Genomic DNA, 25,089 nt, shown 5'->3' on the forward strand with positions numbered 1-25,089 from the left:
GGGATGAATGGATTGTCTTATTAGGAAAGGTCGATGAGCTTGGGCCTATAATCATTGGAGTTCAGAAGAATTTAGGTGATCTTATTTTTAGAGAAATTTAGAGAAAAAAGGTGATCTTATTAAAACATATAAGATCCTGAGGGGACTTGACAGGGTGGAAGCTGAGAGGATGTTTCCCCATTTGGCAAGTCTAGTACAGGGGACACAGTTTAAAAATTAGAGGTCTTCCATTTAATAAGATGAGGGGCAGCATTTCGGGTTGGCGAGCGAGGGAGGGGCCTGGTTGCTGATGCGTAAAATTATGCGGAGCGACGTCGGGCGAGTGTCCTGATGTCACTGCGCTTCATTTAGATTTTCAACTTGGCAGGCGCGCAGCCAAGTCGGCCGAAGGCCTGCCAACCTGTCAACAGCCTATTAAGGCCATTAAAAAAAAGTAATTAAAATGATTAATGGACCTGCCCGTCCAACCTTAAGGTTGGCGGCGGGCGAAGAGCCCAGGCGGCCTTCAGAAAAAACATGAAACCTCATCCACCGGGGCGGGATGAGGTTTCATAAGGGTTTTACAATTTGTGTTACATTTTTAATAAAAGTAATTGACATGTCCCGGTTCATATGACAGTGTCACATGAGGGGACATGTCAATAACATTTTTTTCATCCTTTTAAAAGTTAAAGCAATCTCCCTGAGGCAGCACTTTGCCTCAGGGAGACCTGTGCGCTCTTTTGTGCGCATGCGGAAAAGAACGCACTCCCGACTCAGGGAATCCCTCCCCGCCCACACAGGGAGCACACAGCGTTTCCGGGCAGATGTCATGCTGGGCGGGCCTTAATTGGCTCGCCCACGTAAAATGGCGGCGCACCCCCAATCAGGAACCCGCCCGGTCCTGCACAAGCCCCCAATGGGGGGGGAAGAACCTGCCCAAGGGGAATTTCTTTTCCCTCAGTGCATAGAATTCTCTTCCCCAGAGAGCAGTGGAGGTTGGATCATTGAATATATTCAAGGCTGAGTTAGATTTTTGATTGACAAGGGAGTCAAGGATTATGGGAGGCAGACAGGAAACCGGAATTGAGGCCACAGTCAGATCAACTATGATCATATCAAATGGCAGAGCAGACTCAATGGGCTAGATGGCCTACTCATGCTCCTAGCTTTGTTCTTGTGAAGGTGCTGTTGAAGGAGCCTTGGAGAGTTGCTACAGTGTATCCATTTCAGACCTTACGATGGAGGGTACATCATTGATGAAGAGCCTGAAGGTAGTTGGGCTTCGAATGCTGCCATGAGGAACTCCTGCAGGGGTACCCTGGGACTGAGATTAACCTTCGGTAATCACAACCATCTTCCTTTGTCTTGGATATGACTCTGACCAGTGGAAAGTTTTATCCCTGATTCCCATTGAGTTCAATTTTTCTAGGGTTCCTTGATGCCATGTTCAGTCAAATGATGCCTTGATGTCAAGGGCAGTTACTCCCACCTCACATCTGGAATTAAACTCTTTTGTCCATTTTTGATCAAGGCTGTAATGAAGGCTGTTCCTTTAGATCAAGGAAGCAAACAGCCCTGGCGGAACCCAAACTGAACATCAGTGAGCAGGTTACATATAAGTAAGGGCCACTTGGTAGCACTGTTGACAACATCTTCCATCACTTTGCTGATGAGAGTAGATTGGATTGGATTTGTCCTACTTTTTGAATATAGGACGGACCTGGGCAATGTTCCACTTTGTGGGGTAGATGCCAGTGTTGTAGTTGTACTGGAACAGCTTGACTGTGGGCGCAGATATCTCTGGAGAACAAGTATTCAGCACATATAGGAAAACACAATAAGCTGTTTACACAGGTGGTTACCAGCCTCCTGCCAGAGTGACAGTGAGGGACCAGTAGCACCCCTCACTGAATTTCTTCTGAAATATGAACCTTTATTAAATTATGTCTGATAATGAAGGAAATAAAATGGTTGCATTAGAACTCTTTATCACAGGAGGTAAATTTTCTGGGCATTGTACTGTGGAAAGGGGAAAGCAATTTGCTTCACAATTGGAAGTGTTGAACAGGTTATCAGCAAATTGTTAACACATAGCTGAGGTCACATGACCACGTGCCAAAAGTTGACTGTAATGGCCAAAGTTTCATTGTACTCAGAATCAGAAAGAGAATTGAAAATATAAGAAGCAACATATACCCATAAGTGATGATCAAAATATCCAATATTTAACTTACAGAATCATGTTATAAACTGAATAAACTACCAAATTCTCATTTTACCTAGCAATGAATCTTTAAGAAATTTCCACTTGTCTTTTGAGTGCTTTGATGGGAAGTTATGAGAAAACATTAAATGATGTTAACTTACGAACATACATACGAGCATACGAATTAGAAGCAGCAGTAGGCCCCTAGGCCCCTCAAGCCTGCTCCACCATTCAATAAGATCATGGTTGATCTGAATGTAACCTCAACTCCACATTCCTGCCTACCCCCAATAACCTTTCGCCCCCTTGCTAATCAAGAATCTATCTAGCTCTGCCTCAAAAATATTCAAAGACTGCTTCCACTGCTTTCTGAGGAAGAGAGTTCCAAAGGCTCACAACGCTCTGAGAGAAAAAAAATTCTCCTCATCTCTGTTTTAAATGAGCGATCCCTTATTTTAAACAGTGGGCCCCTAGTTCTAGATTCTCCTACAAGGAGAAACATCTTCTCCACATCCACCCTGTCAAGACCCCTCAAGATCTTAAATGTTTCAATTAAGTCGCCTCTTACTCTTCTAAATTCCAGTCGATGCAAGCCTAACCTGTCCGGCCTTTCCTCATAAGACAACCCGCCCATTCCTGGTATTAGTCCAGTAAACCTTCTCTGAACTGTTTCTAACGCATTTGCATCTTTCTTTAAATAAGGAGACCAGTACTGTACACAATACTCCAGATGTGGTCTCACCAGTGCCCTGTACAACTGAAGCATAAGCTTCCTACTTTTGTAATCAATTCCCCTCACAATAAATGATAACATTCTATTAGGTTTTCTAAGTGCCTACTGTACCTGCATTGTAACCTTTTGTGATTCGTGCATTAGAACACCCAAAGAGTCCTGCCAATTCTCTGCTGGGACTGTCACTGAGGTTTACAACTTCACTCAAAATTATTCTGAACACTTGATTGTTCAAACTATTGATGAAATAGATGCTGACACTAGTGAACCACCCTGGCAGACTTCTTTGAATGGCAATGCTTGTAGGTGTATTTTAATATGAAACAAACCTAAATTTAAGCATAAACATTATCGGCATAGCGTTAACAATGGCAGCTTCACAATTACTGAACAGATATTTAATAATTGTCAGCATTTCTGCATTATTTAAAAAAAAGTTAAACATTCCATGTGATGTAGAGATACTCTGTTTCCAAACAATAGATTCTAGCCTTCTTCCTTGTGAAAAAATTAGAAGCCAATAGTCACAATCTTGTGTTAACTACTGAAGCATCATCTTCAAGGGGAGGGTTTACTTTGCCTGGGTTATAAAAGTTTCTTCTTAGATCTGCAATTAAACAGAAAAGATTATACAAAGAGTTGAAAATGTCTAATGGAGGAAGAATGACTCAGCTCGCTATGTGCAGTGGCTTAGCAATGGCATTCCTGAATTTTTTCCTCGAGTGGTGTTTCTAGGTATATCAGCAGCACATTCTTACTTATTCTTCTTTTGAAAAATTTCCCTAGAAATACAATCCTTGGAAATGTGAATGGAGTCACAATATCAGTACAAAGGGACCAGAGCAATACCTCATCCATTGGAAGGTGACATTGTGAACTGCATATACTTCCTCTGTTCCACCCCACCCATATCAGGAAGGCAAACAGCAGGGAAAGTGATTGTGACCTACTGCTGCCTCTCCAGTCCAATCTCAATCTCCCTCCCCCACTTCCATCGGAACCACTGCTGCCTCTTCTCCACTGCCAGTTGCAAATTTTGATGAGCAGGTGGAACCCAAATTCCCAGCTACTCACCTTGCTGCCACTCCCCAAGAGCATCAGGTAAAGCCTGACATTTTCCCTGGCACCGGACTGTGATGGCTCCAAGCTCCCTTGAAGAATGGCCTCCTCTCCCTTCCACCTCCTCGTTAGTTCTCACTGAGGGCTTCAGTAAAAAATTAGATGTAGTCTTTGGGGTTGACCCTTTAAATGTTCTCCCACCTCTCCTGGTGCTGCTGCAGCAAGGATAAAGGTCCCTAGCCATGCAATGGCAAGCTTCTATTTGCTAACGAAGATCCTACTGGAATACATAATGACTCTGGACCCAGACAAATGAATCACGGCCATGCCAGATAGAAGTCCAGACCCAACCCCCTTAGGATAGAAAGAGGTGAATCTAGATCTATATTGGGATTTAGCTACAAGTACAAATAAATACATGGGGAAAATAGGAAAGCTACCACAGATAAGATTATAAATAATAGCCCAGGTTTTGCAATATTAATAATGGTGAGGTTGGATGGGCAGCTCAGTTAATTATTTTAACTTAAGGTCTTAATAGGCCTTTGACAGTTCGGTGGGTATGCAGCCGACTCCAGTGCGCACCCACCGAACTCAAGCTCTAAATGATGTGTGGTAACGTCGGGACGCACACCCGATGTCCCCGGGCGTCATTTTACACGTCAGCCTCCGCTTGCTGACCTGAAGACTCTGGCCATAGAAATTGAGAAGTAAGTGGGACCCTGCCCCTCCATAGGCTGCACTGTTATAGTCTTTGCCAATGGAATCTGCAAAGAAATTACTTCTGGTGTGAATGTAGGCTGATTACGCATTATTATCACACTAATGACTGATGAAAAGTTTTAGTCTTGTTCAATCAGGAGTAACTGAGTTTTGATCAACACAGTGAGTTCTAATTACTGTTGAACAACATCTCTGGCCCTGAAAGATTAATTTTATAAGTATGGAACTTATTCCCTCAGAAAAAAATGATGTTGCAGAATTTTTTTTTTAAATTAAAATTAAAATAAAGTTTTTGTATACTTTTTGTGTTATCTCCTGTGGCTCCATGTCAAGTTTTGCTTAATAATGCTTCTGTGAATTGCCTTGGGATGTTTTATTATATAAGTTGCTGTTGCTTATTTGTGATGCCCTATTATAATCTCACCTGGTAGTTTTAGTTTTCTGCAGCAGGTATTACAGTGATGTTTCACTGTGAAGTTTCTGATTGCTTCTTCTCCAAGGTTAGCTGGACCAAATACCATGTCCTGTGAACTAAACATCACACAAATTAAACTGGGTGAGAAATTAGGTGAAGAAAACTAGATGAATGGAAAATTATCAGATTCATTTAATAGTTACTAAACGTGATTTGAGCTATATTTGGTGATGCATCAACAGTCTGCTGGACAAGACATGTCTGTCAAACCTTCTTCCAACTCTCCAGAAACTAAAAGCAAAGACCCTGAAATTCTAAGGTATTTCTCCCAGTCTCTCATGATAACTTCAGTAGATCAGCAAAACCCTCAGTCAAATAGTGTAAGTGGTCTTCTCTGGAGGTACTTTAATTGTATAGGGATATTTTGACTTTATGAACAGGATCTTTAGGTCAGCTAGCAGGGTGGGGGGTGGGGTTGGGGGGGGTGTGGGCAGGGCCTGCTCGCCGACACGTTAAATGACATGGGACATGGGATGACGTAGCGCGGCACTCCCGATGTCAATTTTCAGGTCGGCGGGGACACAGTCGAATCAGCTGTGCACCCACCGACCTGTCAACGGCCTATTGAGGCCATTGACAAAGTCATTAACCTCATTAATAGACCTGCCCATCCAATCTTAGGGTTGGTGAGCAGGCCAGGAGCCTTGGCGGAATGAGGTTTCATGAGGGTGTTAAAAAATGTAATAAATGTTTGATTTAAAGTGATGGACATGTCCCAACTCATGTGGCTGTATCACATGAGGAGACATATCAGGGAAATTTTGTTTTTGTACCTTTACCATTTTTACATTTGGAGCCGATCTCCCTGAGGCAGCACTTAGCCTCAGGAAGATGAGTGCACTCTTTTGTGCACATGCGTGAAAGAGCGCAATCTTGGCTGAGGGATTCCCCCCTTCCCCCCCACCTACCCACACAAGATGCACACAGCACTTCCTGGCGGACGTCACACTGGGCGGGCCACATAAAAGGGCGGTGCGCCCCCAATCCAGGGCGCCGAATGGAGGCGTGCCTGCCCACACCCACTCCTGCACTCTCCCCCACAATGGGGGGAAAATTCTTCCCTATGTTCTTCAAGGGTTCTCTGAGTCAGTTGCCATAACTTTAACTCCCTTCCTAAACCTCTTCAACTCTCTCTATCTCTTTCTTCCTTTAAGTTGCTTCTTAAAACTTATGTCTTTGACCAAATTTTTGGTCATCTGTCTAATGTCTCATGTGCCTCTGTGTTAAATTTTGCTTAAAATGCTCCTGTGAAGTGCCTTCAGGTATTTTATAGCTAAAGGTGCTATATTATTTAATTATATGCTTAAACATGATGTGTCCTTGTGCCTCTCAACATTCCATATGGAGTTTTCAATGTTAAATGTGCCAACACCTGGTTAAATGTTAAATATCTGTGATTACAGTAGCTGATGCTCTAATTGGGTTTTCAAATTTCCAAAATTAAGTCCTTTGGCATCTTTTTCAGTCACAAAAGTCAGTGATTGTAATGGAAATAGTTGGTTGGAGTTCCCACTGTCTTCTCTGCACCTATGCAATTGGACTCACAATAATTCAACCATCAAGAATACCAATTCTTTGATGTAATTACATCTCATCTTGCATCACCGGAAGAAAATTCTCTGGAGGCAGATGGAATAAAGTACCTGTACAACCAAACTTCACATAATTAATTATTTTGCCCCCTCTGAATCCCATTGGTGATAGTTCAGGATTTGCACTGGGCTCTGCAACCTAGCATTCTAACTTCCTCAGTGGCAGGAATTTATAAGTTGACTGCTGCTAAGTATCAGTGGGAGTCACACTGGATGCTTTGGTAACTATCTGGTTTTACCCACTTTCTTTAGTGATTGGGAGGGGGAGGGGAGGGGCAGGGATAAGCTGCTCAAGCCCCCAAAAGCAGCAGCTTCATCCATGCCCATTTCAGTTGTATATTTCTCAACATGTCCATTGACTTGTAAAGGTGTAGACACTTGACCTGCCATTCCATTTTCTTGTTCCACCTGTCCCATGTGATTTAAAATAGGTTACCCCATATTAATGCTTTGAGAAATTCAACCATTTTCATTCATAGGCCTTTCACTGAGAATGTAAAAATTCTCCAAGGTAAAATGTGAAGATTGTGCTGAATGAAAAGTTATTTGTAATGCCCACAAATGTAACTTACGTTTTCTCTTCAGCTTTAATAACAGATGGATCAGTAAGATTTTCTCCAACACCTTCAGAAGAAAATAAAAGACATTTGTTGAACATGTATGCCTGTTTAAAATAAATAAAACTTAGTGTAGATATCCCTGTTAATATACAACTGGGGAGAAAAGACACCCTCACAGTTACTTCTTAATCTTTTACTACCATACAAAGCATTTGTGGGGTTGATTTTCAGGTCTGTGCATGGATCAGGCAGTGGGTTTTCATTGGTTAAGTGGTTAATCCAACCAGCACTTCCAGTGTCAACTATTTATAATAATGACACCAGGATCACAGTGAAATTAGGACTGATACTGGGAAATTGCTGGGGAAGGATGAAGTAAAATCGCTGCTTTCAATTTTAAAAAGGTTGTGACAAGTTAAAGGGAAATGGCCAGATATGGGGTAAAAATTCCAACTACATGGGCAGGATTTTCCCCCCCTTCGGGGGGGGGAAGCTGAAGCATGGGTGTGCAAGAGTGCAAGAGGCGCGCCTCCGATTGGTGCCCCCAATCAGGGGTGCGCTGCCATTTTACATGCGCGGGCCAATTAATGCCCGCCCAGCGTGACGTCTGCACAGAAGCCTGGGTGCTCCCTGTGCCAGGGGGGATTACCCAAGAGTGTGCTGTTTCACACATGCGCACGAAAGAGCGCACTCATCTCCTTGAGGCTAAGTGCTGCCTCAGGGAGGTCGGCTCGACAGTAAAAATAATCTTAAAAATAGAAAAAAAAATCCTGACACTGTCTTATGAGTTGGGACACGTCCATAATTGTTTTTAAAACTTTAATTAAATTTTTTAAAACCTACATGAAACCTCATCCTGCCCGTGGATGAGGTTTTATACTTTTCTGAAGCCTGCCAGGGTTCCTGGCCTGCCCGCTAACCTTAAGGTTGGATGGGCAGGTCCACTAATTAGTTCAATGACTCTGTCAATGGCCTGAGTTGGCCATTGACAGGTCGGCGGGCACACAGCTGATTTTGCTGCAGCCCCCACCTCCCTGTAAATTTAAATGAGGCCTGTCATTTTACACGTTGGCGAGCAGGCCCTGTCCCCCCACTTGCTGACGGAAAAATCCTGCCCCATATTTCAGTCTTTCCAAAGGTTTAGGGCCCAAGCTGCAGCATGAAGTGGGTGTACAAAGAACAGTTTGCTACTCCGGGGTACTTACAGCAGAGTGCAACAGGTCAGTCCATCCTTGGCAGAAGGAAGCAAACAGATTCAACACTTCATGAATTAATCACAAGATCCTTCACAACAATGAAAAGGAAATTCCTGTAAAAAGGGGAGCCAATCTGTGGCTAATCATTACCCACCAGAAGGGAATGGTTTAAACTGACCCCAAAGTGTTGCTTTATGGCCAAAGTTTTGACTCCGGCATGTGGGAGTGGGCCCAGCACGGCAAAGCGTAAGATGACGCGTGGTAACGCCAGGCGTGCGTCCTGACATCAGCGCCCATCATTTAAATATTACATTCGGCGGGCCTGCGCCAGAGTTGTCTGCGCGCCCTCCGAACTGTCAGCAACTTATTGAGGCCATTAAGAAACCAATTAAAGTAGCTATCAGCGCTGCCCGTCCAATGTTAAGGTTGGCAGGCAGGTGAAGAGTCCAGGCAGCCTCGCGTTTTTCAGGAAACCTCATGCACAAGCCCCGACTCTCCCTCCTTTCCCCACCCGAACAGGTAGCACTACGGCCGTGTGTCACGCTGGGTGGGCCTTAATTGGCCCGCCCGCTTAAAATGGCGGTGCGCAGCTGATCGTGGGCTGCAATCGGCTCCGCGCCCGCTCCCGACCAGCCTGCCCGACATGCATAAAATCCTCCCCTGTCATTTTGTAGCATTCTGAACTCAGGTTATTTTCAAAAACAATAAAGACAGAAATTTCCATTTCCATCTTTTACATCCCAGATATATATATATAGAGTGGATTCAGACTGAAATGAGCGAGTTGACAACTGCTGTACAAAGTGATTTGACATCATGACACTGAATCACATTTAGTGAGATAGGCTCAGAATCCTGGTGACACTGGCTAAGGTTCAGTGGAAGGACCAACATGATTGATATGAAGTGTACTAATGTTAACTCTTACATTGCCGAAGGCAAAGTTATTCATCTGCAGCAAACGTATCCTGGTTTTCAGAACCTTTTTATGTCAAACATTGATCCAGATGCATCATAGGCATCAGGGGCAGAATTTTACGCCCGTGGTTGGGCGCGTGCCCAACCTAATCTCGGGCATAGAGTCACACTAGAAGATGTCGGGCGAGCGTCCCGATGTCATCCCACACTCGCGTGATATTTCGCTCGGCGGACGGGTGCAAAAGTCGGAAGCGTGCCTGCCGACAATTAAGAGGGCAATTAAGCCCATTGACGGTGCAATTGTCTCCAAATTTTCATGGCCCTTCCAACTGGCAGATGGGCGATTTGGTCAGGTGGACTTTGCATTTTCCATCAATAACAACAAAAATCTACGGACAGCATTTTTATCATCCATATGTTCAGGTGCTTGGTTGTGATGCTTGGACATTTTTTTCTGATTTTCAACACTTTATTTCATGGTTTTCGGGTCTGCAGCTCCCTGAGGCAGCTCTCTGCTTCAAGGAGCTTTCTCTCAGCGCTCACCCACGCCTGCGTCGATGTCATTGCCCACCCTCCTCCCGCCCCCACCCTGGCAGCGCTGAACGGTTAATTGGCCAGCCAGCGTGAAACCGCAGTCGGGGGCTGATCACAGTCGGCCATTCGTCTCCCAGCCAATCCCGGGCCTGCCGATTGCACCCGCCCACCAAGCTGAAAATTCAGGCCTAAGTGTCAAAGCTGAACATATCTAGTGCATCCCTTCTCATTATTCTTGACGTCTCTACATCTTTGACACAGTTGATCACCCTATCCTCTTCCAATGTCTCTCCTCCCTTCCTCATCTCTTGTAGGTTTCCACTCTTACCTGCCCACTCATAGCCAGACAATCTCCAGCAATGTCTTCTTTCTCCAGCCCCTCACCATTACCTCTGGAGTCCTGAAGGCCTGCTCCTGTTCCTACATCTACATGCTTCCCTTCAGAAACATCAACCAAAGACATAGCATTAGGTTACACATGCAAGCTGATGACACCCAGCTCCACCTTGCAAAAAATGTCTTTTTATAACATTAGTTTTGCTCCTATCTAAAGCGTTGGTGAGGTTGGTGTTCAGGCATGTGCATGGGTCGGGCTGGAGACTGTTGGAGTAAGTTTTTCAATTGGAAGTAGGTTGATCCAACCAGCACTTCCAGGATCAACTATTTCTCCACTACCACTCTTGACAAACCCCCACCCTCCACCCTGGCTATTTCTGTGTTGTCACACTGCTGTACAACATCCTGGCCTGGATAAACTGCAATTCCCTCCACTGCCTTCAGCTTTCTTCCATAAACTCCATTCCCTCACTACCAAATCCAGCCCATTTCTGGCCAACCTCAGCAGTGTGGTAGGTAGTGCAACTGTAGATCGAAGCAAGATATCTGGCCATCTTTATGTTGGAGACGATCATTGCCTATCAGTTAGATGGCATTTTCAGGACAAAAATGCATGCTGCTTCAGGTTCTTCTGTAGGTTAAAATGAGCTGTTTCATTATTGAAAGAGTCGTGGATGAAGCTGAACACTGTAGAATTAACAGAAAACACTCTTTGGCTGGGACTTTCCGCCCTCACCTGCCATCGGGATCTTCCGGTCCTGCTGAAAGTCAATGGGCTTTTGGCTGGCCCACCACATCCCCCGCGGTGGGTCCCATCACATCCCCCGTGGTGGGTCCCACTACATCCCCCGCAGTGGGTCCCACCACATCCCCCGAGGTGGGTCCCGACACATCCCCCGCGGTGGGTCCCGCTACATCCCCCGCAGTGGGTCCCACCACATCCCCCGCGGTGGGTCCCACCACATCCTCTGCGGTGGGTCCCGACACATCCCCCGCGGTGGGTCCCACCACATCCTCTGCGGTGGGTCCCACCACATCCCCCGCGGTGGGTCCCGCTACATCCCCCGCGGTGGGTCCCGCCACATCCCCCGCGGTGGGTCCCACCACATCCCCCGCGGTGGGTCCCGCTACATCCCCCGCGGTGGGTCCCGCCACATCCCCCGCGGTGGGTCCAGCTACATCCCCCGCGGTGGGTCCCGCCACTTCCTCTGCGGTGGGTCCCACCACATCCTCTGCGGTGGGTCCCACCACATCCCCCGCGGTGGGTCCTGCTACATCCCCCGCGGTGGGTCCCGCTACATCCTCTGTGGTGGGTCCCGCCACGTCCCCCACGGTGGATCCCGCCACGTCCCCTGTGGTGGGTCCCGCTACATCCTCCGCGGTGGGTCCCACCACATCCTCTGCAGTGGGTCCCGACACATCCTCCGCGGTGGGTCCTGGAACGTCAGGGCCGGAAAATCCCGGCCCTTGTTGCAGCAGCTGCTCCTTCTGGCCCCATAAAGAAAGTAAAAAAGGAACTTATATTTGGGGGCATCTTCTGGTCCTGATCCACTGCACAACTGAAACTCATTGCAGCTTCTCACTCAGACCGTTGAGCTAAAATTGCAGTTGGGTAACAATAATGTTATTAGAGCCCAAAACGCATGTCTAAAATTAGGCCCCATCAACTATAGGCCAGTTTTCACATTGCCTGCTCAATTGAGTAGGCTAAAATTGTGATTGGTCTGCTCGAGAGTGGGTAAGTGGCCTAGTGCTCCTCACTTACTCCAGCAGGTTATATAAAGACTTAGGAGAAAGGGTCCCAACAAAAATATAGAAAGACACAAACCATTCTAATTTTGGTTAAGCTCCATGCACTAACCTTGCAAATCCAGCACAAGTAGTTCTCCTCGTGTGTACTCATACGACCAGTGAGAAAAAGCTAACATGGTCTCTTCCAGCAGATTTGTCGGAATTAACTCATCACCATTATTGTTGTTGTACTTTCTGAACTGGCCATTCATGTACTTCTCCATTGTCAACCACTGATTAGCAGAATGGCAATACACCAGAAAAACTTCCAGAAACCTTGTAAAAGAAAGAAGTGACATTTCTATTAAAGTAAAACCTGTACCTTTTCTCAAGTAATCCTTTAAAGGTCTCCCGAAAATTGGTAAAGACTCTGCCCAGTGTCCTATTGAGCCATACAGACCTGGAAGGCCCAAGGTTCAATACCCATTTTTGCTACAATAGCTGATCTCAGATAGGGTGTCAATAATGGCCCAACATTTGGCCTCAGCTTTACTTGGTTACTGAGGTGGTAAAGAAGCCAGGATTCCCATTCCATGGAGCAAATTTTAATCCCAAAAGACAGACCCAGTGTTCAAGTGTTAATAGTCTGAGTCCTGCCTCAAACCTGTCTCCATCGTACCCATGTCTGGTTTTGATGGAGGCGACACAGGGGGGCAGGCATCCAACTCAGGTTGGCAATTTAAATATTGTGCAAGAGGCTGGGAGTCTCATTTTTATTCACCATTTGACAAAGAGCCTCAGAAGCTAAAATATGACCAGGGGCTGCTAGATCAGCAGATAAGTGCCTTTCCACTTACCAGATCAAACTTGTGTGCCTGCCTGGGCAAACCCCCCATGATCAGGCACCTTTCCCACACATAGCCCTTCTTATTTTCCCCCCCACCACCCCCCCTCCCACCACCACGATCAATGGCTTCGATCCCTCCACCCCTATCAGCAGCATCCAACCTTCCCAATCCCCCAGACCCCTGATTTCTCCACCAGTCACCTAACCATCAACCCCTCCCCACTACTGCAAGACCTCCAATCTTCCCCCACAAAACCTCCAACTTCTCCCACCAAGCCTCTGACCTATCCCACCATGGCCTCAAACCATCCTCCACTCAGTCCTCTGACTCCTCCCACCACAGGCCTCCAATTTCCCTTGAGGCCTTCAACCTACACCTCCCACCAGCCTCCAATTCCTTGGGCCTCCAATCTCCACCACCATCTGCACCTCTTTGAGCAGACCCACCCTGGAACCCCTCTGCACATCCAGAAATATACTCCTTCCCACCCATTGGAGCCCTGGGGTTGGCCCTGCCGACTCTGGGATCACTGTGGAGAAGAAATTAAAACTCCACAGCGTGCAGGGCACTTCAACTTCTGAGTTTCCTGCAATTTAACAGGCTCTCTGCTCGTGATGGTCAAGGAAGTTAAAATTCCCCCCTCTTTTCTTGGTCAAATGATCAATGCTGGAAATTTACATATCTGGAAGCCATCTTAGGATAGTAACTATGATGGCCCTGAATTTCACCATCAAGGTTTAAAGAAATGTTTCAACATTTTCCAACTCTTTGTTTCAGGAAGGTCAGTCAGTAAGCATCTACAAACAAGTCTGCAACCTTTTCAGCCTACAAGCTTCCAGCATATCTGAGCACCTGCAATCTGACCTCATGAGCTTCCCCGCTTTTAATCACTAAACCATTGGCGACTGTGCCTTCAGCTGCCCAGGCCCTCTGCTCTGGAATCTCCTTCTTAAACTTCTCCAGCTCTCTACCTTTCTTCCCTCCTTTATTACATTCCTCATGCCTCTTTGACAAAGCCTGCTCTAATATCTTCTCATGTGGCTCATGTCAAATTTTGGTTGATAATGCTCCTGTGAAGCACCTTAGGACATTTTACTATGTTAAGGTGTTATATAAATGTTGTTGCTGAGTTTTTTTTAATTGCTTTGCCATTTTTAACTAATTGAGCTGTCGAACACACAAATACTTCCAGGTCAAAGGAAGATGTGACACTTCCTGTTCCTGAGCACGGCTGCATGCAATAATGGTGCTACACATTTACCAAAAAATTTCTATCTGACAATGTATCAATAAATTCCCTCGTTTTTGATGTTGTGAAGTCAAAGGTGCCCTTTTTAACTGAAAAGTATAGCACAGTATTTTAACGTCTAGCACAATAATGTATGAAAAATAGCGTCTTTCACATAATCTTTGCCTCTTCACCACAGACTAGTTTGTCAAAACAGAAATGACATTTTGCAATTCCCGTTTAAATCTAAAATTGGGGAATTAAAACCTTTATTTGAAATTATCCACCAGTTAACATTCTACAGGAATGTTATTTAACGGCATATTCTTTAAGTCATTTTTCCCATTTGCTACAATCCCCATTTTGTAACAGTAATTTTATTGTTGTGTTGTAAGTGGGCCAGAGTATTCTCCTTGCTACAAGAGGAATTTCCTGAACGTGGAGCCTCACCAAATAGCAGTAGTTTTGTTGTTGATATGTTGCAGCTCCTGCTGCGTGGAAATTTAGCTCTATTTGTATTTTGGAGTTTAGGGGGAGTCCAAGAGCACCAGCAGAACACTAAACGAGCCCTTGTTTCTGGAAATAGGTGGAGTTCTATTTTCAGGCTTCCTACTCAGTAGAAACCACAGGATGGAGCCACCCTAAAAATGACCGAACAACCTGGGCCCACTGTTGCTGTGGTGAGAGCAGCCCCAAATCAGACAGTAGGCCCATTTAAAATAAAGACATGCATTTATATAGCACCTTTCATGATGTTCCAAATCACTTTACAGACAATTAAGCACTCCTGATGTGTAGTCGCTGTTATAAAGTAGGAAACACAGCAGCCAACTTGCATAGAGCAACCTCTCATAAACAGCAAGGAACAAATGTTTGAGGGGTTAGCCAGGACGCTGGGGAAAGCTCCCCTGCTCTCCTTTGAATAATACTGTGGCCTCTTTCACATCTGAAAAACAGCATTTCCTTAGTGCCAAACTAGGGTGTCAGCCTGGATTATGCGTATAAATGGGACTGACCTGATACCGCTGAGCCACAGCTCTGAGCTAAATTTAAAATGCAGATCAGGGTCTTTTGACATACCTGAGACTCTACCTGCTATTTTGGACTGAACTGGCCAGATGCTCGATGTCTCCTGAGAGGTGGATGCTGGTGAATCTGCCGAACGATTGTGATAACTTTGATACCACACAGATAGTTGTACAGCGTGATCAGGTTTTTAAAAAATTTCTTTTAAATCCAGCTTCTTACCTTGGAGTGTAAGGGATGGTTTGTGGTTTCATTTGATTGAAGGTGTAGATGAGTTTCTGTGCAGCCCTTTGCTGTTGAATTTCCTGAAAGAAAGCAGCAAGACAAAAACAATTGCTCAAAAATGGACCAAAATGAATCTCCCAATGGATACGTATTTAAATATTTTGCTTTGACATACTTTGATCAATCTGTTAAAGGAAATTGTTGAGGAAAAGGTTCAAGAGATTTCTTTATGTGTAACAAAAATGTAAATATATCTACAAAGAATGTGATTACCCCTGTATTGTACATAGGGTATAGAGGAAAATTTTCCCAGTAAACTTGGATTTGAATTTGGGTTTCTTCTTCAAGATAACATAAGAACATTAAGTAATAGAAGCAAGAGTAGGTCACATGGCAACACAGGCCTGCTCCTGCATTCAATAAGAATGTGACTGACCTTTTAAATCAACACCGTTATGGTAATGAATTTACAGCCTCCTGCCGGGCATGCTTTTGACGGGAGGCACATAAATCATATCAGGTGGCTAGCACATCACCTTCCCACCCACTCCCAACTTGGTCCCCACAGTATGGGGGGTGGTAAGTAAGGCTCCCTCTAGCCTGTCCACCCTTAGGGCAGTTGAGGGCCCTTAAGTGACTAATTATTGCCCACTTGAGACCCTCAATCTGCCTCCACTGTCATAATATGCTGGCTGGCGAAAGACAGACTGGAGTGTGCAGGCTGTTTCTTCACCAGCTTTAGTGAAAAGGATGAGAAGGAAGGGGTTTACCTGTTTTGGGGCTGTGCCCTGTGTGCATTGGGAATCAGGGCACCCTTCCCTATAATCATGCACCCCCCCCACCCCCCACCCCCTTCGCCCCACTTTGTACTTTCCCACCTGGCCTCCAAACCTCAGGACACTAATTGAGGCCCTCAAGTGGTATAAGAAATGATACTGTTCAGAATATTATAGTATGGCACCATCTGGTAGAAGGCTGTTTCTCTTCTCTCTCTGGAAAAACACATAGGGCAGAATTTTGCCGTTGGTGAGCAGGGAGCGGGGCACGCTCGCCGACACGTAAAATGATGTCGGGCGGAACACCCGATGTCATCCTGCTCCATTTAAATTTTCAGGAAGGCGGGGGCACAGCAAAATCAGCTGCGGACCCCCGCCGACCTGTCAATGGCCAATTGAGACCATTGTCAGGATCATTTAAACAATTGAAGGACCTGCCCGTCCAACCTTAAGGTTGGTGGGCAGGCCAGGAGCCCCGGCGGGATGAGGTTTCATGCAGAGTTCTAAACAATTTAATAAAGTTTTACTGTAATTTATGAACATGTCACATTGTCCCATGAGGGGGACATGTTAGGGAATTTTTTTTTTCTATTTTTAACCTTTTTAAAAGTGTAAGCGATCTCTCTGAGGATGCACTTAGCCTCAGGGAGATGTGCGTTCTTCTGTGCACATGTGCGAAAGTGCGCACTCTCGCTTTTGGGGAATCCCCCCCCCCACCTCCACCCCGCTCGCATAGGGAGCGCATAGCGCTTCCCGCCGCACGTCATGCTGGGCGGGCCTTAATTGGCCCGCCCGCTTAAAATGGCGGCGGGTCCCACTTCTCCGGCGGGGATTGGCTCCCCGCCCACCCGACAGGCAGAAAATTCTGCCCATAAAGAGTCCCTAGCAGTGAGGGACTGAGGTAAAACAAAGATAGTAGCCAAGGAGAAAGCTGCTCTCAGGGAGTCTGTGGTGCCTTGTGTACCTCCTATCTATACAAGTGTCAGACAGGAGTTAACAAAGGATACCCAGCCTGAGATAAGCTAAAAGATGACCTCAGCCAAAGTGATGGACAGAGAGAGGTGACACCTTGAGCTACTGTCCTTTGGTCATTGGCCAGAACTACTCGAACAAAATGACTTGGGATAAACAACTGGCCCCTAGAAATAAAGCATATTAATGGCTGCTCAAAGGGAAAAGGGGCAGCTTTCCCCAGGCGGAAGAAGACCAGGAAAGGGCTTTCAAACAACTCATTCAGCTGGAAAAAAACAAAGAAGAAATAGAGAAGGAGACAGCTGCAAAAGACAGACAAAAGACAGCCACCTTCATCTGCAGAAAATGGTTACATCCGCCTGCCCATTCCAGAGGATCAGTAAACTGCTCTCACCTGTCACAGGTCATATGCTTTTCCCCTCTATTTAGCTAATGCTTTATATTAAACCTGCTTCTTCTTAATAAACTACTTAATACTTAATAAAACACCTATGACTTTGACCCCCATTTTGGGTAATTCATGACTCCCAAACTTAACCTAAGTTTTACAGAGGGCAGTTAATGCCCACTTAAGGGCTTCATCACAGCGCCGTTGGTATTCAAACATAAACAGGTGGGAGAGTCACCATTCAGGGAACCTGAAAAGAAAACCCTATTGGGTGTGCTAGTGGGCTTCCGAGATGGAAGGGGGGGTCTCTTATCCAAAGCCACTCCATGCCTGATCAAGGAAAACGGCATTGGGAAGGGGATGTCCACTGCGACCCACTGCCCTTTCTTCTGATCTCCCTCCACTCCCCTACCCACCCCCTCCCTACAACATCCATTCTACCCTCACTTGTGTGTGCCCTGCGTCCCTTGTCTTTCCTTGGTCTCTGGTGGGGACATTACCAGCAGCAGCCACCACTCCCAGTGGTGCTGACAGGCATTGGAGAGCTGCTGGCCTCTGATTGGCCGGCAGGTCTCGGCAGGTAGGATTCCCTGCCCTGGGGTCCTAAATTCCAAGGAAGGCCCAATGCTGGCCAGTTAAGTGCCTGATGGGCACATAATTCTGCCCGGCCTTCCCCAACAAAGTTGACACAGGAATCCCGCCATTTCTCCAGCCAGTAGGCGAGACTCCTGCCACCAACATTAAATTCTGCCCTTTATCCTTCCGCAGCCTCTTTGTGTCTCAAAGCTTACTTTCCCACTTGATTTTATATCAGCAAACCTGGAGAATGAGGCAAAATCTGGCAGTGAAACCACCACTGCCTCAATGTTCAACTCGGATTTCCTCCCATGCCCTGGCTGAGACTGGCACAAACCATCCTCCCCAACGAAAGGGAAAATACAACAACAAGATTACTATCATTTATTCACTTGTCAGTAATTGTTCAATAAATTCACCTCATAATTTAACCTAAAAAAATGAGATCTGGTTTTGTGACGTTCGATTACTTTTCGAAGGCAAAGTGGGTCCTTTGCAGATACTGGGTATTGCCAACAAATCAAGCAAATTTAAAGAAGGAGTTACTGTTCATTATTCTAGGCACATGCACTTTCAGAATTACTGACATCTTGAGTCTAGCGTGAATTTCCATCTTGTAAAAAGCAAGGGCTCACTTATCACAGCAACTGAAATTGCAGAATCTAAAAACGTATATGGGTTATGAAGGTTAAGTAAACTTAAAAATGTAACACGGCTATTCTAATATGAATACATATGATTTTGAAGGAATCGCTTGTCTATAGTTTAGGGATTACTGCTGGGTATTTAGCATACAAATACTTTAGAATATTTGTCGGGGACAAGATTAGGTTCAAACTAGGTAAATGTCAGCAGAACAACGGCCTGTAAAAATAAAAATGTCAGGGAGCCAAAAATCATTGTGGGACAGGGTTGGCACATCCTGGCATAAGTTCCCTGATGAGGCTGCCCAGGAACTCAGGCCCACAACGAGAGTTTGGGAGTTAAGGGAGGCTCCTGGGGATGGAATTGTAGGGAATTTGTGCCCTCGGCATTGCCCCCTTTATTGTGGAGCTGAAAAATGACCTATTTACCTGAATCTTCAGAGATCCTTTCCAGGGTCAGGCCCCAAGGACCATTCCTGAGGCTAGTAGGCTTTGTTCTTCTGGGCATACCAGCTGCCAATCCTTTCATCAGCACTTCCCTGGCCAAGAACGTGGGGAGTGCCTGCCCTGGGCTGCACTCCCCTTACACGGTTGGACTTCTAAGGGTCAGCTATACAACTCTATTCCATACATGCCCTATGGAAACTCTGAGGATAGGCTGGGACCCAGCCTATCTAGACTTAGAGTAGGACTGTAACAGAAGCACTGGGAATGTTTAGCTCCTCCAGGTATTGACAAGAGCTCAATAGTGTGAAAATTCCTCCCATTCTCCATGAATCACTTACCCTCAGACAGAGATGGAGCACTGTTCCTTCACTAAAGATTTTCTGCCAGGTTTTGACTACCTCTGGCAGGAAGGACTTTATGATGTAAGTCTGCCCAGTTTTCAGCACGTCCTCTTCAGACCAAGTGCAATACACCTTCATAGCTCTACGAAGTCCCCCATCCATTTCTTCCTTGGAAAGGACATGAATCATGGCAGCCAAACCATGCTGGGACCAGGAGGACATGCTCTTGTCCAGGTTCACCGGTGAACTTTCCTCCAGTTTGTAGATGGTTACTTCCTCACCAGCTGCACGCAAATACAAAATGACAGTAGTATCTTCAGTATGTTAATGACTACAAATGGTTGAAAGTTGCATGAGCATCTGCACTGATAACTTTTACAAAAGAATAATGTTCAAAAATAGTGTAAACTTTCAAGCAGCATGAATCCAGTTGCTCATCCAGGCACTCCCGGGCAGCAATGCATTTTCCCTTCTGTAAGCCCTTTTCTGATACTGGTGCATAAAAACACATTGGAAGATTAACCTCAGTGCACATGGTGTGTGCTGTCGACTGGCTGAAACACTAGCCTTCAAGTCCAATTTCTAGTCAATAAGAAAGCAGTTTTTTCAAGAATTTCTCTCACCCTGCACAATGGAAGGGGGGACCAGAAGAAAGGAGAAAACAAACCAGAAAAGAAAGTTTCAAACTTTGTTTTTAGAAAGAAATGAAATCATTGTTAGAATAGGTCAGAATGGGTGGAAAATCATAACATTACAGTCAGAAAAATAAGAGGATAGATAATGGGACTGAGATGATTATAGCTTGGTACTTCTGACCATGTATGCATTTTTTGGGCAATGGGATATCTTGAATCACACAACACAGAAAAACTCTGTTTGGCCCAATGTATTTCTGCCAGAGATTGAAAGAGTTGTCCAATTATTGCCTGTTCTCTTGTTTTAGTCCATAGCATTGTAAATGTTCTCTTTTCAACTTTACCTCCAATTCCCTTTTGAAAGTTTTGAGCATTATAAATGACTCAGGAGTAGAACTTTCACATCTGGATTCCTCTCAATCTTAACTCAGCAGAAGCACTGCACTTTGGTCTCAAAAATCAATATACAATAAGTTGAACTTTATACAGTCTTAATCAGTCACTATCCAGTTTGGAAACAGCTGTAAGAAAGCACCAGATCCGTGCTTTCGTTTGGCAGAACATACTCCTCAACTTTGCTGCCTATCTTCTTGTTCTCCCCATCCCTGTCCCATAGGTACGACAAAAATTTTCAATCAAAACTGTTAGGAAAGCATGAATATTACCAAAGAGATCAACAGGGGTGAAAGGTATTGTCTGGGAAAGCCTCATTAAATTATTTCTTTCAACAGCTGCAAGAAAAAAGAAACAACAACATTTTAAACAGTGTTAATAATCTATATAAAAAGTTTTATTTTCAGTTCTTCAAATGTATTTATTTTTCCTGCTGATATAATTTCCTTAACTAAAAGAGAGGAGAGGTGCCTCAGCATCTCTATGATGCCACCTTATTTCCCTCCCTATTAGGAATTATTTTGCAGCTAATCTCCTCGGTGAGATCAAGGAATTGGTCACGCAAAAATCAGGGGCAAATCTAAGGCCAGCATATTGCCGTCAGTGTGCGGGGGGCAGGCCCAACATGCCGACGCGCAAAATGATGCGAGATGATGTTGGGCGTGCGTCCTGATGTCATCGTGCGTCATTTAGATATTTTGTTTGGGGGATGCGCGCCAGCGGTGGCTGTGCACCTGCCGAACTGCCAACGGCCTATTCAGGCCATTAGAAAAATAATCAAGCTTATTAACAACGCTGCCCGTCCAACCTTAAGGTTGGCGGGCAGGTGAAGAGCCCAAGCGGCCTTTGCATTTTTCAGGAAACCTCATCCACGGGCGGGATGAGGTTTCCTGAAGGTTTAATAAAACCTATAAATCATTTATTCACATTTCATAAACATGTCCCAGCTCATGTGACACTATCACATGAGGAGACATGTCTAAATAATTTTTACCTTGCTTTATTTAAATATTTCAATATGAACTTAATCTCCTTGAGGCAGCTCCATGCCTCAGGGAGGTTTCTGAGCTCTTTCACATGCGACAGAGCGCAGGCTCCGACTTTCCCTCTTCCCCGCACCCATACAGGTGGCGCTGAGCGCTATCGGCCATGCATCACGCTGGGCAGGCCTTAATTGACCTGCCCATGTAAAATGGTGGCACGGAGCCGATCGCGGGCGGCAATCAGCTCCGTGCCCGCCCATGCCCGCTCCCAACCAGCCTGCCCGACAAGGAGAAAATTCTCCCCAATAATTTTGGCCACACTCACAAAAATGTCCTAGCTCATGTGACACTGTCACATGAGGGGACATGTGTAAATAATTTTTCACTTTATTTAAAACAATTTTTTTTATCAACTTAATCTCCCTCTCTCTGTGCCTCAGGGAGATTGCTGCATTCTTTCATACACATGCGCAAAAGAACGCAGGCCCCGACTCCCTCTCCTCCACCCATCTGCACAGGTAGCACTGAGTGCTATGGGCAGCATGTTAAGTTGGCCGGGCCTTAATTGGCCCACCCACGTAAAATGGCAGAATGCAGCCGATCGCGGGCAGTGATTGGCTCCACACCCACCCACTCCCACCCAGTTGCCCGACATGGGTAAAATGCAGCCCTATGTCTTACTGCTTTGATACAAACGCTAAGCCGTCAACTGCATATTTCCACTGACACATCCTTAAAATTTTAATCAGACAGCACTTCTGAGTTGGAAAACCTGTTCCTTTTAAACTATTGCCCTCCGGTAGCATTATTTAAAGGTAGCCTCAATGTGGCTGTTATGTTTAGATGCTAAAATGGAGCTGTGTTTAATTGCTCCTGGAATATTTCTCCCCCAGTCTGCTGCTGGGAGGCTGCTTCCAGGTAGCTGCCATGCTGCCGATGCTAGGGAAGGCCTTAATTGGCATGTTAATTAGTTTAACAAAGCTACCCTGGCTCCTGTGGGCTCTGGCCCCAATCTGGCCTACCCGAAAATGACTCAAGGCAGAATGGGTGCTGGTAAACTGGCTTGGCAGCACAAAATTACGTGCCTGCTCACCTCGATCTCTGCCCCATATTGAGGCAAAAATCCTGCCGGCAATGTCTGAATATATTTCATTTATACTATACATTGGGCTGGATTTTTTTTTTAAACTGACAGAAAAAATGGCAGTATTAGCAAAAGATTTAGAAAGCAATATGTAAGAAGCTGGTGGCCAGATCACATGATCACTTATTACTGCCATAGAGAAAAACAATTAAACAGTTTTATATGTGGACACAGGAATTTATAATGGGAAAACATTGACACAAAATATGATAAAAACATGACACCAGGAAGTTAAGCTGTGCAGTTAGAAGGTATGTGCAGATATAAGTATTTAACACATTATAGATAGATAATCAGGATGTAATCTTAATGCCATTAACAGTGTTTTTTTTTTGAAGAATCTGCACTTAATATCATTTGCAGACATAAGATGGATTTCAACTTAGCCTCAAATGAATGAAATTCGAATAAATTAAATTCTCACCCATACAGTGCTTTTGGCATTACCTGGATTGTGATTTGCAAGTGAAAACACCAGTCTCATAGTAACCAGTTACATAACAGCACACACACATACATAATGCAGTATATGGTTATTAATAAAAAAAGAAATATTAGATACTGTGTAATTTCATGCAGTCTTATCTCACAAATTTTGCGACCAGTGAACAGTTAAAACTTCATTTGGTGAACTCAGAATAGATAACTAGAGATTTGATTAATTCACTCTTTCCTTACCAGAGTAATGGTAGCTCAGGTCCTGAGAAGTTTTAAATGAGGTAGCAAACCCTGAAAAACAATACATCCTGATTATCAAGAGGTAAACGTCAAGATAGAAACATTATTCTTTGGTTTTTTAAAAAAATCTTAAATTTATTTGTTTTGCTAAATAAATGTTATTCGTCTCTTCACCCTTTAATGGATTCCAGTTGTTAACATTACTGTAGCACCTCCTAGTGGAACAGCATATATCAAGATCTTCTTTGCAATTGACACATCAGACCCAATTTTAAAGTGGTGGATGGGTATGGTGCGTGCAAGCTATGGGAACAATTCCCAGCAGTTAACTGAAAAGGGGGGTGGTGGGGTGGGGTAGGGAGTGGTGGTTGGGTGGGGGGTTGGTTCTAGCAGTGACTGGTGCAGGGGAAGGTTTGGTTCTAGCAATGACTGGTGCAGGGGAAGGTTTGGCTATAATGGGGAGCCCATGGAGAGGGAGCCCCGAGGCTTCCTCTGGAGGTCTGAAGGAGGAATTCCACCTCCTCTTTAGTGATGCGCCTGATGAGGTAATTCAGTGATAAGGGTGATTTTGACCAGAAATGACAAACATTTTAAAATCATATTGCTTCTTGGGAAAATTAGATGAGTTGGCACATGAGCAGCTTGGGCTAAAGTTAGGGAGAGGGCAACATGTCCTGTGTTCAAATAGTTATCCTACTCAATCCAGGGGAGGGGAACTGACTATTTTGCCTGATTGCTGAACTGGTTTGCAGATGAAGGAGCTGTAATGTAGTCAGACACGTTAGAGACAGTGGGCCGGAACCTCCGACCAGCGTCAGAAAGTGCTGGCCTGCAGCAATTAGAATATACAAATACTTACTTACCTGGTCTTGAGAATTATGTTGCCACTTTCATTCGCCGGAGCTGCTGGGGGCCTGCATTGAAAGACTCCTCACAGGCCCCAGCGAAGTCTAGCTCCAGCGAATTCAATGAGGCCACGCCCCCTTTTTTCCAGCACTTGCTGCCGTAAAGCAGGTAAGTTTAAAGGGCCCAGGAAATTGGCAGGCCAGGGAGAAGGTAAGTGTCTAAGGTAACTGGATAGGATTTGGGGGGGTTGGGGTGTCTGGGGGTGGGTGTGTCCGTGTCCGTGTCCGAGGGCAGTCTAGGACAGTGGGTCAGTGGTCCGGAGTTATGTCAGTGGTCAGGTGAGATGGGGACTGGGTGTTCAGGTGAGGGCGTTGGAGTTTGGGGGGAGAGAGGGTGTCGGAGTTCGGGGGGATGGGGGATGTCAGTGTTCAGGAGGCTGGGGGTTATTGGAGGTTGGGGTGGGATTGTTGGAGTTCGGTGGGGAGTAGAGGATGAGGAGGTAGGGGTGGTGGGAGCCGGGATTGTGGGGGAGTCCTGTGAGATCAGACTGGGTCTTTACAATAGTTACTCAGAAGTTAGAAGAGGTTTTAATTCTTCTAACTTTTTCTGAGTAACAATTGGTATAACCTGGACGGAACTATCCGAAGTTTGCAATCGCATTTTCAGATGGTTCCCAGTGCAGCACAATTGTCCAGAGGATGTGTGCGCTTCTGGGTAATTGCTGTGCAAACCCTTATCTGGGAACTTGCCAGAGGGATTCCCCAGTGCATCTTTGGGGTACCCCCCCAAATCCAACACTGAGGAGCATGAAAGTTACAGGCCAGTCTGTCACACAATCTTACTTGGGTCTTGTTTTCAGAAGAAATGATTTTCCAGTTTGACACACAACTACCT

At 45.3% G+C, this 25,089-nt stretch overlaps 1 protein-coding gene across 1 annotated transcript in view; it reads right to left on the reverse strand.

Moving 5' to 3' along the window:
- Positions 1-3,445: 3,445 nt before the first annotated feature.
- LOC121276720 (transient receptor potential cation channel subfamily M member 6-like) overlaps positions 3,446-25,089 on the reverse strand; it is a 195,206-nt gene continuing 173,562 nt past the window's right edge. Inside the window, exons 31-38 of the mRNA XM_041185268.1 lie at positions 23,350-23,400; positions 20,817-20,882; positions 19,514-19,800; positions 15,370-15,452; positions 12,176-12,381; positions 7,343-7,394; positions 5,128-5,234; positions 3,446-3,528 (exon numbers count right to left, since the gene is read on the reverse strand). Of these exons, the coding sequence (XP_041041202.1) occupies positions 3,446-3,528; positions 5,128-5,234; positions 7,343-7,394; positions 12,176-12,381; positions 15,370-15,452; positions 19,514-19,800; positions 20,817-20,882; positions 23,350-23,400 (935 nt within the window). The remainder of the gene's footprint in view (positions 3,529-5,127; positions 5,235-7,342; positions 7,395-12,175; positions 12,382-15,369; positions 15,453-19,513; positions 19,801-20,816; positions 20,883-23,349; positions 23,401-25,089) is intronic.

The sequence above is a fragment of the Carcharodon carcharias genome, chromosome 4 (assembly GCF_017639515.1).
Source record: "Carcharodon carcharias isolate sCarCar2 chromosome 4, sCarCar2.pri, whole genome shotgun sequence".
NCBI classification, from domain to species: domain Eukaryota; kingdom Metazoa; phylum Chordata; class Chondrichthyes; order Lamniformes; family Lamnidae; genus Carcharodon; species Carcharodon carcharias.